The following is a 16,615-nucleotide window of genomic DNA, read 5'->3' as shown; positions in this document are numbered from 1 at the left end:
CAGGTAATCTGAAGTCAGCTAGCTTGTTTCTCCAGTAGTGACAGGTCTTTGTCAGTTCTTCTGGGGCATCTCTGAGGTGAGGATGTGAGGAAGATGGGAAGAGCTCGGCCACCTGTGAGGTTCTGCCTGATCATTCATCGTCTTCTGCCTCTTATTAGGCACCAACACGCAGGCAGTTTTCATTCTGCTAATACGTCACTCTGACCCTAAAGTGCATGGACCTTCTCTCTTCTCAACAGCCACTTAATCTTGCTTACTTTTGAAGAATCTTCCAACCTTCTCTAACCATTTTAAAAATTTATTTGCAAGGGAGGGATTAGTGTTAGCAGGGGAAACAGTAGCCAAAATCTTACTTTTTCCTTCTTGCCTCATGATATGGCTTGTAGGCTGACACCGTCTCCTCTTTGAGGATATGCCCAGCAAGAGCATGTGGAGAGCAATGCAGATCCCAAGACAGCACACTCGTCTACCTTTGTCCCACATGACTCTGTGCAGTACTGAAAATTTTAAAAGGGAAAAGAGAACCAATAAATATATATGTGTGCTTACAGAATTAGCCAATGTTGATATTTTGCCACCAGAGTTCTTTACTTCAAGTAACAAAATAGCATGAATCAGCATATATTCTTCCTTCTTTTTGCAGAGGAAAAATTTTCAGTGGTTATTTAAAAATTTTTTTACACATCACATATTTTTATGTTGAGTATTTTGTGTGTCTGTATGTGTATAAGTGTATATATGTAGGCATGTTTATGTAAGGCATATGTATTGTATATGTATATGTATGTGTGGGGTTGTATGTGATGTAATAAGATATTGGAATAAGGTAATGTCTTTAAAGGTAGTGGACCAGGGAAAAAAAATGTACCAAGACTAAAGAGTGATTAAACATTATTTTTAAACAATTAAATTTAAAATGCCATGTGCAATAAATAAGATTTTAAAACGTGAACCAAGGTCACAGTGTTTTCTGATATGTGGAAATAAAAATGCCAAGCTGAAAATGGAATACTGATTATTAGTTGTTGGGAACCATGTGCAGAGTGAGAGCGGAAAACGGGTGGTTGCTTTGGGGAGTTAACACTGAACCCCTGTGTGGAAATATCATCTGGAATCCCTTTAACATGTATTATCAATAGGTATTGTTTTCTCCTGTGGGAGAGAGAAGACACACAAACCTAATATGATTGATGATATACAACCACAAATATGCAAAGAAATGTGCAATTACTTTAACTGTTATCTAATGTAGCCATGGTAGTACAATTTAACATCAAGTGGTGTATACCCATGTCTTCATTTGTAACAAAATGCAAAAAGGCATTTTTCATGTGGTGGTTAACAGCATTGTTAATGTTATTGCTTATGATGTGCATAAGAAATTAAAATTTTAATATATATGTATTTTAAAAAATATTTAAATTTTATCATGCTATAGATGTCTACTCAGGCAAATTACATTTTTCTTTTACCTACTTATATTTTTGTTCCTAAATGTAGTCTGGTTTTTGTACTTATTGACTTATTTTTTCTAGTACCAAGGATTGAACTGAAGGGTACTCTACCACTAAGCTACATCCCCAGCACTTTTATTTTTATTTTTTATTTTGAGACAAGTTTTCACTAAATGTCCCAGACTGGCCTCAAACCTGCCATTCTCCTGTCTCAGTCTCCTAAGTGGCTGGGATTACAGGTGTCCTAAACTCTCCCTGGCTTAGTTTATTTATTTCAATTACTAGATATTTTATTATCTGTCCATGAGAAAGAAACATTGGGTCACTGATGTTCACTGAGATGCCCACTCTTTCTTCTCCATGTACTCACGATTCTCAGCTGGAGTTGCTGGGCATCAATTTTTTCCTTTAAATTTGCAGTTAACAAACTAAGATTTGTTTTGAAGAGGTATTCTATCATTGTCTCATCTTCCTACATTCCCCCCCACCTGTCATCTATCATGAACTGTACCAGGTAGTCTCCTCAAGTCTTCGGTAGGAGCAAACCACAATAGAACAGTTGTTCATGCCAAGCACTAGTCTAAAATAGTTTGTGTTCTCATTACTCATCCATGCAATATTCTCATAAGGTTTTACAGTATTTTCCCTATTATGAGAATGTGGAGACTGAACCTTCTCATAAAAATATTTTGTTGTTCATCAAGCAAGCACTGGAGCATGTAAATACGAGTTGAAATCTTGATGGAATCTCTTCTGTTCAATTATATTTAATACAGTTTTTTTTGTTTTCTTGCAGATTTAAACATCTAGAGAGTCCTCAGATAAAAAAGTTGTATACTGTTTCCTATCTTATTCTTATTAGTTGGTGCAAAGTGGGAAAAGAATAGATTGTCAGCAAATAATATGTGGATCATCTGATAGAGTAGGACAGTGGAAGACAGAAAGAAAACAAGGTGGGAGGGAGGGAGTGGCAGAGGAAAGATGAGCAACATCGAGGTGACTTTGCAATACAGTTCTGAGAGTTTTCTAAAACAAGGCATATGTAATCTGTTGTATTAACTTTTTTTTTTCCCCATCAGCCTCCTTAACATCATGGAATCAGAAAACCAAACAGGTGTCTTGGAATTCCTCCTCCTGGGCCTCTCAGATGACCCAAACCTGCAGCCCATTCTCTTTGCACTGTTCCTGTTCCTGTACCTGGTCACAGTGCTTGGGAACATGCTCATCATCCTGGCCATCTGCACTGACTCTCACCTCCGCACCCCCATGTACTTCTTCCTCTCCAACCTGTCCTTCAGTGACATCTGCTTCAGCACTAGCACAGTCCCTAGGATGCTGATGAATATCCAGAGACACAGCAAGGCCATCAGTTACGCAGGCTGCCTCACCCAGGTCTGCTTTGTCCTGGTTTTTGCTGGAGTGGAAAACAGTCTCCTTGCAGCAATGGCTTATGATCGTTATGTGGCCATCTGCCATCCCCTCAGGTACTCAGTCATCATGAACCCCCGCCTCTGTGTCCTGCTGATTGTATTGTCCTTAACCATTAGCGTTGTGTATGGCCTGCTTCACAGTCTGATGGTGCTGAGGCTGTCCTTCTGCACAAACCTGGAGATCCCCCACTTCTTCTGTGAACTTGATCAGGTCATCAAACTGGCCTGTTCTGATACCCTCATCAATAACATCCTATTCTATTTAGTGTCTGGCATTTTGGGTGGTGTTCCTCTTCTTGGGATTATTTACTCTTACATTAAAATAGCCTCTTCTATTCTGAAAATGTCCTCAGCTGGGGGAAAGCATAAAGCCTTTTCCACCTGTGGGTCTCACCTCTCAGTGGTCTCTTTGTTCTATGGGATGGGTTTTGGGGTGTACATTAGCTCTGTAGTGACTGACTCATTCACCAATACTGCAGCAGCCTCAGTGATGTACACTGTGGTCCCTCCAATGCTGAACCCCTTTATCTACAGCCTGAGGAACAGGGACATGAAGGAAGCCTTGAGGAAACTCATCATTAAGCCTCCTTTTTGGTGACAATATCATCTCCTTTGTCCTTGGGCTTCTAGTAAAAGTCAGTGTACGGGTACACTGGGCAAGCCACGGTCCTTGTGCTACAGTGATGAGATGGCATAAAGGCTAAGCCTGTTCCAACTTCGGTTTGAAACTTGAACATTAGCAAACTAATCCCTAGTGCAGTGAATGGACTTTCCATGAATTAATTAGATGGACCCTCTCATAGTTTAAAAAATTTAAAACACATTAGACCCACCCAGAGAACTTTTTTGAACCCTTGATCAAAACCTCAGAGACACGTCAGCAGTGTGAGGTGGGCCTACAAATATGAATTTCTAACAAAGTCATAGGTGATGGCACAGGAGGCTTTGAGTAGAGCTGACATAGCATGCAATTCTGCTGGGAAGTCACTTAGCCCAATTCTGGACACAGTGTAAATAATAGATTAGAACCATCATATCATATATGTAACCCCTGTACTTCACAGGGAATAAAGCAAACCCTGGCATGGAAAGATGCCTAAGATGGGAGAAACACACATTATCCCAGGATTGAATGTGAAATTCCTTAAGTATTTTCCATCTTTAGAAGATGTGTGAAACTCACTGCTGAAGGAAAATTCCTTAACTATCCAGCAGACTTGTTACTTGATAGAAACAAACACCTAGTGTCCTTGACACCATGTTTTGAGTGTGTGTGTGTGTGTGTGTGTGTGTGTGTGTGTGTGCAATTCTGTATTTATGTTGTGAGGGTAAGAATTTCTTTCTTTAATTTCCAAGTAACTGCTAGCACTAACAAACATGTCTCACAGATTTTATGTTTTATGTATTGTAGACACATTGGATAATTAATTGGTACAGAGGTATATGTTTGTATGTATTAGACAATGCTTTAAATGGTGCTTGAAAATCTTGCATATACAATTAAACTTCAAATCTCTTGTTTTATTTACCATCATAAAGGTCCGAAGTGAATCAATCCACCAGGATTGGGATGACTCTCTTTTTCTTTGAATTCTGTACATTTTATAACACATTTACCTTTAATATATTTATACAACTGGGAATTGTTACAAGACAGAGAAGGACGTGCTAACCGCTGCACACACTGGTCGTGACAAACATTCATCCACACCCATCAGCCACTCCCCAGTATTCTCTGTCAGTCCCCAGAACACAAGACTATGTGGATTCAGGCCTTTTCAATAACTGTATTGAGATGCAATTTACATGCTGCCACATTGACTCATTTTAAATATAAATTTATAAGACTTCTGGCACACTTGCAGAATTGCATGCATCCTAGTATTTGATGTCATAGGTGATTCTTTGTGCCTGACTTCATCTGCTGGAGAATATACTTGTGAGGTTCACTTATGTGGTTTTTGTTTAGCAAGAGTTTACTCTCATTGCCACAGTCTTTCCCACTGTATCATCACACACACTTTATTCACTCAGATGTTTTGGACATTGGGTTATTTATAACTGAGGTGTTCTATGAGTCCTGGTGCCATGGACATTATCATACATGTTGTTCGTTCACATTTTTGTTGGACAGATATCTAGGAGTGGAAGTTTTGGGTCATAAGGAATAGATGTTTACACATGTAGTCAATACTAATGAATAAATGGCCAGCAGTCAGAAATAATGGGCCCCAATTGAGGTCTTGCACAAATTCTAAGACCACATCAGGAGGCTAAGGGTGGAAATATTAATGGGCACCATCAAGATCTATTTCAAGGGTAGAAGCTCATGAGATCACTCCTGGGATCACTCCAGCCAACTCCTACATCCCAGAGAGGCAGGAAAATGGAATATGAACATGAACCCGCATGTGAGTTTAGGGAAGGATTACAATTCAGGCTAAAGGACACAGCTAATACTTTTTAAATGCTTGTTTTAACATAGGTTTTGATCAATGCTCACACCCCAAGCCATACAAACCCCTAAACTAGCACACCAAAATGGGTTCTTGGGCTATCTGACTTCCTCCCACATCTGGGGAGTTCTATCTTTACTCACATAAATAAATCCTATTCCATTTATTCTTCCCTGCTGTTATTGTCTGTGGATTTTAATCTTCAAATTTTTTGGGACAAGAAACCAAACAGAAATTGTTGAAGTGCGGAATCTAGTCTCATCTCAAAACTCAAGTTTCACTACCATACAATTTTCCAAAGGAGTTTCACCAATTTACACTCCTACTATCTTTTCAATATATCCATTGTCTGCCTTTTGCATTTTGGCCATGTTGATGAGGATGTAATAGTACTATATATTGGTTTACTAAATTTTTTAAAAAAAATTTTGTTTATTTTTGTAGACTGCAGTTTGATTCATTGTACACAAATGGGGTACATCATTTCATTTCTATGGTTGTACATGATGTAGATTCATACCATTCATGTAATCATACATGTACATGGGGTAATCATGTCTCTCTCATTCCATGAGTTTTCATAGCCCCCTCCCTTTCATTTCCTTCTACATAATTGAAAGGTCCTCCATTCTTCTCTCACTCCTCACCCTCCAACCCTATCATCATCCACTTATCAGGGAAAACATTCAGCCTTGGGTTTTTAGGGATTGGCTTATTTTACTTAGCATGATATTCTCCAATTCCATCCATTTATTTGCACATATCATAATACTCTTCTTCTTTATGGTTAAATAATATTCCATTGTGTGTATATACCACAATTTCTTTATCATTCATCTGTTGAAGGGCATCTAGTTTGGTTCCACAATCTAGCTATTGTGAATTGAGCTGCTATAAATACTGATGTGTCTGCACTACTGAAGTAAACTAATTTTAAGTGTTTTGGGTATAACCCAAAGAGTGGGATAACTGGGTCAAAAGGTGGGTCCATTCCAAGTTTTTTGAGGATTCTCCACACTGCTTTCCAGAGTGGCTGCACCAATTTGCAACTCCACCAGCAATGTGAAAGTGTGCCATCTTCCCCACATACACTCCAACATCTACTATTGTTTGTGTTCTTGATAGTAGTCATTCTGATTGGAGTAAGATGAAATCTTAAGAGTTGTTTTAATTTGCATTTCTCTAATTACTAGAGATGTTGAACACTTTTTCATATATTTATTAATCGCCTGAATATCTTTTTTCATAAAGGGTCCAGTTTCTTGGTTCATTTATCAATAAGGTTCTTTCTATTTTTGGTGTAATGTTTTGTAAGTTCTTTATAAATTTTGGAATTAAGTGCTCTATCTGAAGTGCATGTGGAAAAGATTTCCTCCCACTCTGTAGACTCTCTTTTCACATTATTGATTGTATCCTTTGCTGAGAAAACAGCTTTTTAGTTTGAGTTAATCCCATTTATTGATTCTTGCTTTAATTTCTTGTGTTTTGGGAGTCTTGTTAAGGAAGTCTGATCCTAAGACAACATGATGAAGATTCTGGCCTACTTAGTCTTATATTTGGTGCAGGATCTCTGGTCTAAATCCTAAGTCCTTGATGCATTTTGAGTTGAGTTTTGTTCAGTGTGAGAGGTAGAGATTTAATTTTATTTTATTGCATATGAATTTCCAGTTTTGCCAGCACCATTTGTTGAACAGGTGGTCTTTTCTCCATTGTATGTTTCTGGCTCCTTTTTTTAGTATGAGTTGACTGTATTTATGTGGGTTCATCTCTGTGTCTTCAATTCTGTACCATTCGTCTGCCTGCCTGTTTTGGTGCCAATACCATGCCATTTTTGTTACTATTGCCATGTAGTATAGTTTAATGTCTGGTATTGTGACATCTCCTGCTACACTTTTCCTGCTCAGGACTGTTTTGGCTATTTGAGGTCTCATGTTCTTCCAGATGAACTTCATGATGAGGAATGTCATTGGGATTTTAATTGGAATTGCATTGAATCTGTATAGGGCCTTTGGTACAATGATCATTTTGATAATATTAATTCTGCCTATCCAAGAACATGGGAGATCTTTCCATCTACTAAGGTTTTCTTCAATTTCTTTCTTTAGTGTTCTGTAGTTTTCATTGTAAAGGACTTTCACCTCTTTTGTTAGATTGATTCCCAAGTATTTTATTTATTTTTGAGGCTATTGTGAATGGATTGGTTTTCCTAATTTTTCTTTCAGAGGATTCATCACTTAGGAATAGAAATGCACTACATTTATGCATATTGATTTTATATCCTGCTACTTTGCTGAATTCATTTATTAAGTCTAGAAGTTTTTAGTAGAGTTTTTTGGATCCTCTAAATATAGAATCATGTCACCGGGAATAGTGACAGCTTTAGTTATTCTTTTCCTATTTGTATCCTTTTAATTTCTTTGGTATAATTGCTCTGGCTAGTGTTTCAAGGACAATTTTGAATAGAAGTGGTGAAAGAGGGCATCCTTGTCTTGTTCCAGTTTTCAGAGGGAATACTTTCAGTTTTTCTCCATTAAGAATGTTGTTGCCATGGACTTAGCTTAGATAACCGTTACAATGTTGAGGTATTTTGCCGCGCTCCCTGCCCGCAGAGAGACACGACACCTGGTTCTTTTCAGCCCTTTTATTGCGCGCACCCCCATCCTCTCAGTTCTTCCTTTGTTCCTCCCTTTGAGGAACTTACACTCCAATATATACAGTACTTGTAACCAATCAGCATTTTCGCACGAGGGGAGAGCATTAACATATACAGGCAGCAAAGGCAGGCATATAGTGGACCTGCACTGTCCATCAGGGAGCTCAGCCAATCCCTGGAACTTCCTCAAAATAATGTCAGTTGTTTATGCAAAAGTTAACTGCTCTGGCTCACTGCCAGGCGCCATCTTAGCCTTGCCACACCTAGGGCCAGGGGTCCGGCCGAAACCCCGACAGTTCCCCCTTTTTTCTTTTAAAAGAAAAGCTCGGGACCAAGTCTGTCTTAGGCGGAGTGGTCAACTACCGTCCTTACCCGTCATCGGATAACTGTAGAGCATGCTACAGCTCCTGTCTTAGGTTGGTACGGCGTTACCTACTACCTTACCCGTCTGGTCAATGGTCCAGCCTCGCGAGCCACACTTGTGGGGAGCTGTCGGCCTCTAGGGCAGCCATGGCCTGATGGAAGATGATACGATCTCTAACTTGATCTCGGCGCATGTGCATGATAAAGCGGGTGAGGAAGACAACAGCAACAACCATGAACATACAAAAGGCTCCCATACCTGCCCATGGTTTTACAAAACTGAAAGAAGAGGATAGCCAACTTAGCACTTCAGACATAGGGGCTACATTAACTCTAGTAGCATTGAGACTAACAATTTGAGATCTAAGAATAGCAGTAAGATTATCAAATTCGTAAGACCAGTTTGTTTGTAGCTGAGCAGACAAGATTCTAGACTAGTTTGCTGCATAGCTAAGGTTATGGTAAGCTACAGGTGTAACGCACAGTCCCGCCAGATGATAAATACATTCCACGTTTAACAGTTCCTGTAAAATGTCCATTTGTTCTTGAAGTAAGTCCACTCGCTGGTTCATAAGGAGTATGCCTGCTGTTAGATGTTGGTTTAGGGTCTCTTTAGTCTGTAAGGCTGCAGCTATATTTTCGGCCAAGTGATTGACTGCTGTTGCTGTAGGTATGGCAGTTGCTAGTGCTGCTGTTGCAGAAACCACTATTGCAGTGACCATAGCCGCTGTGATGTCAAATTCTCTCCTGTTTCTTGATAGCAACACTGGCAATTTTGCATCTGTAACAGAGACTGGGACTGGTAGGAAGGTAGGAACACACATTAAGTCTGCCAGCAGGAACCTAGAAGCATTTTAGCACAAATCTAAAGTACAATTGAAAGAAGCAGTTGTTTTGTTACATAGTTGAACTGTTCCTCCTAAGAGACTAAAAAGAGGTAGTAAGTTAGTTTATTCCGTGGAAACACACAAACTGAGCCGCAGCTCCAGTAAAGCACCGGGTTACCCTTATTACCCAGAGTTAAAAAAAACCCCAAACAAAGAGACAAAGAGAAAGTTTATCTTTAGGGGACCTGAAGGTCTCCTCTATTCCCCCTTTTTGTTTTTAAAGAGCATTTTTGAGGGTGAGATGTGTATGTTCAACAATACCTTGTTTTTGTGGGTTATAAGGTACATCTGTGGTTAGAGTTATTTTAATTTTAGTGAGGAATTGGTTCTTACCAATTTTAGTTTTTAAAGAAAAATTTAGACTTTATAATGTAGTACAAATTTTTAACAGTTGCTTAACCATAATTGTATAAACCCCTATTTTTAATAAAACTTAAGAGACACAAAGTTAAGAATGAATTGGTGTTTCTAAGAAATCCTTGTCATTTTACCATGTCATTTTACCATATAGATTAAACTTTGGCTTATATCAGAACATTAGTATTTCACCTTAGGAAAAACCTTAAATAGCTTTAGCTGTTTTACATACACACCACCAGCTTAGTTACACACAGACTTGTTGAAACTTGCCCTTTGTTACACACAGACTTTTTTATCCAGAAACATTTTCTTTTCCTTTTTATTAAATACATTTTTAAACCCAGAACCTTTTATTTTCTCTTCCCTATTTGTTGACCCCTTTTTGTTCACATTCTGAAACAACTCTTATGAAATTTCTGAATTTAGATAAATCACCCTATTTTAATAAGATTAAATATTTTGTTGTTTATAGTACTCTTAATTGAAACACAGTTGAAACTTTTGGGACCCTTTGTATATAGAATTCCACTTGTTAGGACATAACTTTTAGTAACCTTGTTTTTAGTTTAGTGATGACACAAAGCAATTTAAAACCCTTTTATTACCATCCTATGAGAACACCAATAAGGTTTAAGTATGATACCCCATGGAATTAAAGGAGTTAAGAGTACCTGATGTTATTTAACAATTAGCATATTAACTTTGTAAATTAACCAGACGTCTCTGCAAACACATATGAGTAATCCCATACATGTTAACTCCAATTTATTTATTTTATAAAACCAAGATATCAGACAAGTGTCCTGAACAGGATCCGTTGCCTCTTTCCTGCTGAAGAAAAGTCCTAGAAGCAATTGATATTAGACATTATTTAACATTAACATTTCATTAGTTTGACCACCTGGAGACTTGTAAGTTATTTTTAAAAATATTTTACTTTTATTAGTTTACCCAATTTAAATTGAACCCTTTTAAATCACGTGAATAAAAGTATTTGGATCCATTTTTAAATTTTAATATTAAGAGCTCTCAGTTTTGATGCAGATAAGACATAACACCAGACAGTACGACATACAAATAACACAAAATCAAAGGCCTTGTAATTTATAGGTGAATGTTCATTGCAATGAAACAGCTGTTCAAAAACTTCAGTTGAATAAAAAATAGAACTGATCAAAAATAAAATCATTAACCTAGGTATGTAGGATTAAAATTATGAGCTCAAAAATACAGCATTAAAGAAAAAAAACAAAACAAAACAAGAATCCTGAAGAATAAGTCAGTTTTATGCAGCGGCCCAGGAATTTAAAACGGACACTTTTTTTCTTCTTTTCTTCTTATCTTTAGGTTACCCCCCTTTTCTCCTTGAGACGCTGTAGTTACATTCCAATGTGGCAGGGGGAGGAAGGATCACCCAGGACTTTTTAACCCTTTTTTTTCTGGTTGAGAAATCAGGTTAGGTTTGAATGCAGAAAATCACAAAACATTATTTTTTACTACTTTTAAGGAATGGAGCTGCTGAGCTCTCTGCCTAGGGGGACCCTCCCCTAAACTGATTTCCCTCTTTCTAACAAGTTGTTCCTTACACCCACTTTCATTTTTATTTTTGTTTGTCCCTGATCTTATTGATGCCCTATTTGATGTTTTAGACCTTTTCTCTTATATTTTCTCCAAAACCTGACTGCCCTCAGTCAGAGGCTCCACAAAAGAGTGTTTTTTAACTATTGCCCACAGGTCTCGAGTCTTCACCGGTGTCAATGTCCGTGATTCCCCAACAACTCCCTAAGAGGCTGCTGCATTCCAGTCCCAGACAGTACTGTTCCTATGATTAAATCTTACAGCACTAAGAGCTCCAAGCACACAAACAAGCCACACAACAAACACAAAAATAACACACCACACACACACAGTTTGGTACCACTTCATAAATTGAAACTAACTAATTTTACCGGGCAACGAACCTGCCTTCTGTGAACTTTTACCGGGCTTAAAGCCTATTAATTTTTTCTCTTTTACCGGGCTTAAAGCCTATTAATATTTCTCTGTTACCGGGCTTAAAGCCTATTAATATTTCTCTGTTACCGGGCTTTCTAGCCTATTAATATTTCTCTGTTACCGGGCTTAAAGCCTATTAATATTTCTCTGTTACCGGGCTTTCTAGCCTATTAATATTTCTCTGTTACCGGGCTTAAAGCCTATTAATATTTCTCTGTTACCGGGCTTAAAGCCTATTAATATTTCTCTGTTACCGGGCTTAAAGCCTATTAATATTTCTCTGTTACCGGGCTTAAAGCCTATTAATATTTCTCTGTTACCGGGCTTTCTAGCCTATTAATATTTCTCTGTTACCGGGCTTAAAGCCTATTAATATTTCTCTGTTACCGGGCTTAAAGCCTATAAATTTTTTCTCTGTTACCGGGCTTAAAGCCTATTAATATTTCTCTGTTACCGGGCTTAAAGCCTATTAATATTTCTCTGTTACCGGGCTTTCTAGCCTATTAATATTTCTCTGTTACCGGGCTTTCTAGCCTTACCTACTTTATTACTTTATTGCTTTATTATTTTATTACTTTATTACTTACCACTTAACTTACCCTTGTCTGTGAAAAATTATTGCTCTTTGGCTCCCGGGTTTCGGCTCCACTTGCCGCGCTCCCTGCCCGCAGAGAGACACGACACCTGGTTCTTTTCAGCCCTTTTATTGCGCGCACCCCCATCCTCTCAGTTCTTCCTTTGTTCCTCCCTTTGAGGAACTTACACTCCAATATATACAGTACTTGTAACCAATCAGCATTTTCGCACGAGGGGAGAGCATTAACATATACAGGCAGCAAAGGCAGGCATATAGTGGACCTGCACTGTCCATCAGGGAGCTCAGCCAATCCCTGGAACTTCCTCAAAATAATGTCAGTTGTTTATGCAAAAGTTAACTGCTCTGGCTCACTGCCAGGCGCCATCTTAGCCTTGCCACACCTAGGGCCAGGGGTCCGGCCGAAACCCCGACAGTATTTTCCTATTTTTTCTAGAGTTTTAAACATGAAGGGGTGCTGTGTTTTATGAAACACTTTCTCAGCATCAATTGAAATAATCATATGATTCCTAACTTTAAGTCTATTGATGTGATGAATTACATTTATTGATTTCCAGATGTTGAACCTATCTTGCATCCCTGGGATAAACCCCACTTGATTATGGTGCATTATCTTTTAAATATATTTTTGTATGCAATTTGCCAGTATTTTGTTAAGGATTTTTGGATCCATGTTCATCAGGGATATTGGTCTAATGTTTTTCTTCCTTGATGAGTCTTTGTCTGGTTTTGGTTTCAGAGATACTAACCTCAGAATGAGTTTGGAAGGGTTCCCTCCTTTTCTATTTCCTGGAATATTTGAGGAGTATTGGTATTAGTTCTTCTTTAGAGGTCTTGTAGAATTTGTCTGAGAATCCATCTGGTTCTGGCCTTTTCTCGGTTGGTAGACATTTGATGGCTTCTTCTAATTTAATGCTTGAAATTGATCTTTTTAGATTGTGTACGTCTTTCTGATTCAGTTTTGGAGGATCACATGTCTCTAAAAATTCTTCAATGTAGTTGAAATTTTCCATTTTATTGGAGTATAGATTTTAAAAATGGCTTCTAATTATAGTATATATTTCAATGGTGTCTGTCATGATGTTTCCATTTTCATCACAAATTCTCATAATTTGAGTTTTCTCTCTCCTTCTCTTCATTACTGTAGGTTTATCAATTTTATTTACTTTTTCAAAGAACAAACTTTTTGTTTTGTCAACATTTTGAATTGTTTCTCTTGTTTCAATTTCATTGATTTCAGCTCTGATTTTAATTATTTCCTGTCTTCTAGTCTCTTTGGTGTTGATCTGTTCTTCTTTTTCTAGGGCTTTGAGATGTAATGTTAGATCATTTAGTTGTTCTTTTAATTTTTTTTAATGTGTGAGCTCAATGCAATGAACTTTCCTCTCAGTACTGCTTTCAGAGTGACCCAGAGATTTTGATATGTTGTATTGTTGTTCTCATTTACTCTAAGAACTTTTTTTATATCTCCCCTGATGTCTTCTGGTATCATTGCATCACTCAATAGCATATTATTTAGTCTCCAGGTGTAGGAGTAATTTTTGTTTGTTATTTTATCATTGATTTCTAATTTCATTCCATTATGGTCTGATAGGATACAAGGTAGAATCTCTATTGTTTTTTGTATTTACTAATGGTTTCTTTGTGGCATAGCATATGGTCTATTTTGCAGAAGGATCCATGGGCTGCTGAGAAGAATGTATATTTGCTTGATGATGGATGAAATATTATGTAAATATCCATTAAGTCTCTATCATAGATTGTATTATTTAGTTCAATAGTTTCTTTGTTCAGTTTTCTTTGGAGGCTCTATCCAGTGGGGATAGTGGTGTGTTAAGGTCCCCCACTCTTATTGTGTTTTGGTTTATTCGATTCTTAAAATTGGGAAGCATTTATTTGATGTACATAGATGCTCCACTGTTTGGTGCATAAATATTTTAAACCATTATGTCTTGCTGTTTTATGCTTCTCTTAAGCAGTATGAAATGTCCTTCTTTATGCCTTCTGACTAACTTAGGTTTGAAGTCCACTTTATCTGATATGAGAATGGACCCCTTCTTTTTTTCCTGAGTCCTTGTGCATGGTATGTTTTTCCCCATCCTTTCACCTTTAGTCTGTGGATGTCTTTTTCTATGAGATGAGTCTCTTGAAGGCAGCATAATGGGTCTTTCTTTTTGATCCAATCTGCCTGTCTATGTCTTTTAATTATTGAGTTTAGACAATTAACGTTCAGGGTTATTATTGTGATATGATTTGTATTCTTGGACATTTTGGCTTATTTTTGGTTTTTAACTTGATTTGGTTTCTCCTTTGATAAGCTTTCCCTTTAGGGTAGTTCCTCCCTTTCCTAATTTTATTGGTTTTCACTTACTCCTCATGAAATATTTTGCTAAGAATGTTCTGTAGTGCAGGGTTTCTTTTTGGAAATTCTTTTAACTTTTGTTTATCATGGAAAGATTTTACTTTCATTTTAATGTGACTCGGTGTGGATCTGTTGTAATTTTGTCCACCTGGTGTTCTATAAACCTCTTGTATTTGATTTCCCATTTCATTTTTCAGGTTTGGGTAATTTCCTGATATTATTTCATTGAACAGGTTGTTCATTCCTTTGGTTTGTATATCTGTGTCTTCCTCAATCCCAATAATTTTTAAATTTGATCTTTTCATGATATCCCATAATTTTTGGAGGTTCTGTTCATGACTCCTTATCATCTTCTCAGTTCGTTCAACTTTATTTTCAAGATTAAATATTTTGTCTTCATTGTCTGAGATTCTGTCTTCTGTGAGATCTTTTTTGTTGGTGATCCTTTCTATTGAGTTTTTAATTTGGTTTATTGCTTCTTTCATTTTAAATATTTCTATTTTTTCAGAATCTCTGTCACTTTATTAAAGTGTTCTTTTGCTTCCTGCATTTGCTATTTTAACTGTTTATTGTAGGGATCATGCGTTGTCTGCATTTGTTCCCTTATCTCTTCTTTTGCTTCATGGGATCTTTTTAATTATGCAGATTCTAAATTCTTTTTCTATCATTTCTACTGCTATGTTGTCATTGGATTCTATCAAAATAGCATCTTGGTTTGTTAGGGAAACTTTCTTCTCCTGTTTTATCATATTATTTCTGTATATTCCTCTCTATCAGTGAAGGTCTGAGGTACCAAAGTTTCCCCCTTGCAGGCTTATTGTGACCCTGAAACTTTCCAGTACCTTTCCTTTCAAGGGGAAAGCAATGTTACCAGCACTCACTACAAAGAAAATGCAGCCCTGAACCAGATAGCACCTCTAAAGGCTTTAACATTATTGTAATAAACAGGATGAGTTTGATTTTTATTTACAGTATTTCTCATAGTGAATGAAGAGGATGGGGAAGGGTGTAGGATGTGAGTAAATAGAGGTACCTGTCAAAGGGCCACCAGTCTCCTGTAGGTGTCTGAGGAAAGAAGCTGCCCTTCCAATGATGGTGGCCATGACCTCAAAATTACTGCACCAGCCTCCAAGAAGCTGGGAGACCTAACGAGGGTGTGCCCAGTCAGCATATGGAGAGTGGTGGGCAGGTGCAGTGTCTGGCATCTGTCTGTAGTGGGGTAGGGTTGGCAGGCTCCATGCACAACCTTTTAAAGCGAGGAGAAGCCCTGACTTATTAATTTTTAAAGCTTTAATTTGGACTAATTTTAGACTTACTTAACTCCAAAATTAGTTCAGCGACCTTCTGTCTACCTCCCAGAGGTTCCAAATGTTCGATGCAGTCAGTTTGTCATTGTTTCCTTTGTGTTAATGTTTCCTCGTGATCTCTTTAAGATCATTGGTTTTGCACTTTTTCAAGCAAGCCCTAAAAGACTGCTCAAGTAACTGGTAAACCGTTGATTTCTCTTTCATCCCTTTCCTATCATATCCCCAGCCTCATTTACCAATAGATATTCATTGAGAAGAGAAATATTTCTTCTTTTTATTGGTTCATTTTTAGCTATACATATCATTAGGGTTCATTTTGACACAATTATTAAACTATGGAATATCATTTGCTCTAATTCAGTCTTAGTACTTTCCTTATCCTGCCCTCCTATCTCCCCCATTCCCTTCCCTCTACACCACTGATCTTTCTGTCACTTACTTTTAGTTAGTTTGTTTAATTAGTGCCTACACATGATGGTGAGGTTCACTGTGGCCTATTTGTATATGTACACAGGGAAGCTTCCCTTCTCCCATCCCTTCTCCCTCCCCGAGTGCCCTTCATCTAGTCCATTCATCTTTCTCCTATTTGGATGGAATCCCCCACCTTCTTCCCCTTCCTCTCTTCCCTCTTATTTTGTGCTAGTTTCCATATATCAGAAAAAGCATTCGCCCTTTAGAGTGACTTTGAGGACATGGTCCTATGGTACTTCTGCATCCCTGATACGTCATCCCTCCAGGTTCTTCCAGGGCTCT

At 37.8% G+C, this 16,615-nt stretch overlaps 1 protein-coding gene across 1 annotated transcript; it reads left to right on the top strand.

The window, feature by feature from the left end:
* The first annotated feature begins 2,546 nt into the window (after positions 1 to 2,546).
* LOC124975408 (olfactory receptor 7G2-like) lies at positions 2,547 to 3,482 on the top strand. Its single transcript, XM_047538150.1, has one exon. The coding sequence runs from the start codon at positions 2,547 to 2,549 to the stop codon at positions 3,480 to 3,482; it is 936 nt and encodes a 311-aa protein (XP_047394106.1).
* The last annotated feature ends 13,133 nt before the right edge of the window (positions 3,483 to 16,615 follow it).

Source organism: Sciurus carolinensis, unplaced genomic scaffold, assembly GCF_902686445.1.
Source record: "Sciurus carolinensis unplaced genomic scaffold, mSciCar1.2, whole genome shotgun sequence".
In the NCBI taxonomy this organism is placed as follows: domain Eukaryota; kingdom Metazoa; phylum Chordata; class Mammalia; order Rodentia; family Sciuridae; genus Sciurus; species Sciurus carolinensis.
This window is presented reverse-complemented; position numbering and strand designations above follow the sequence as displayed.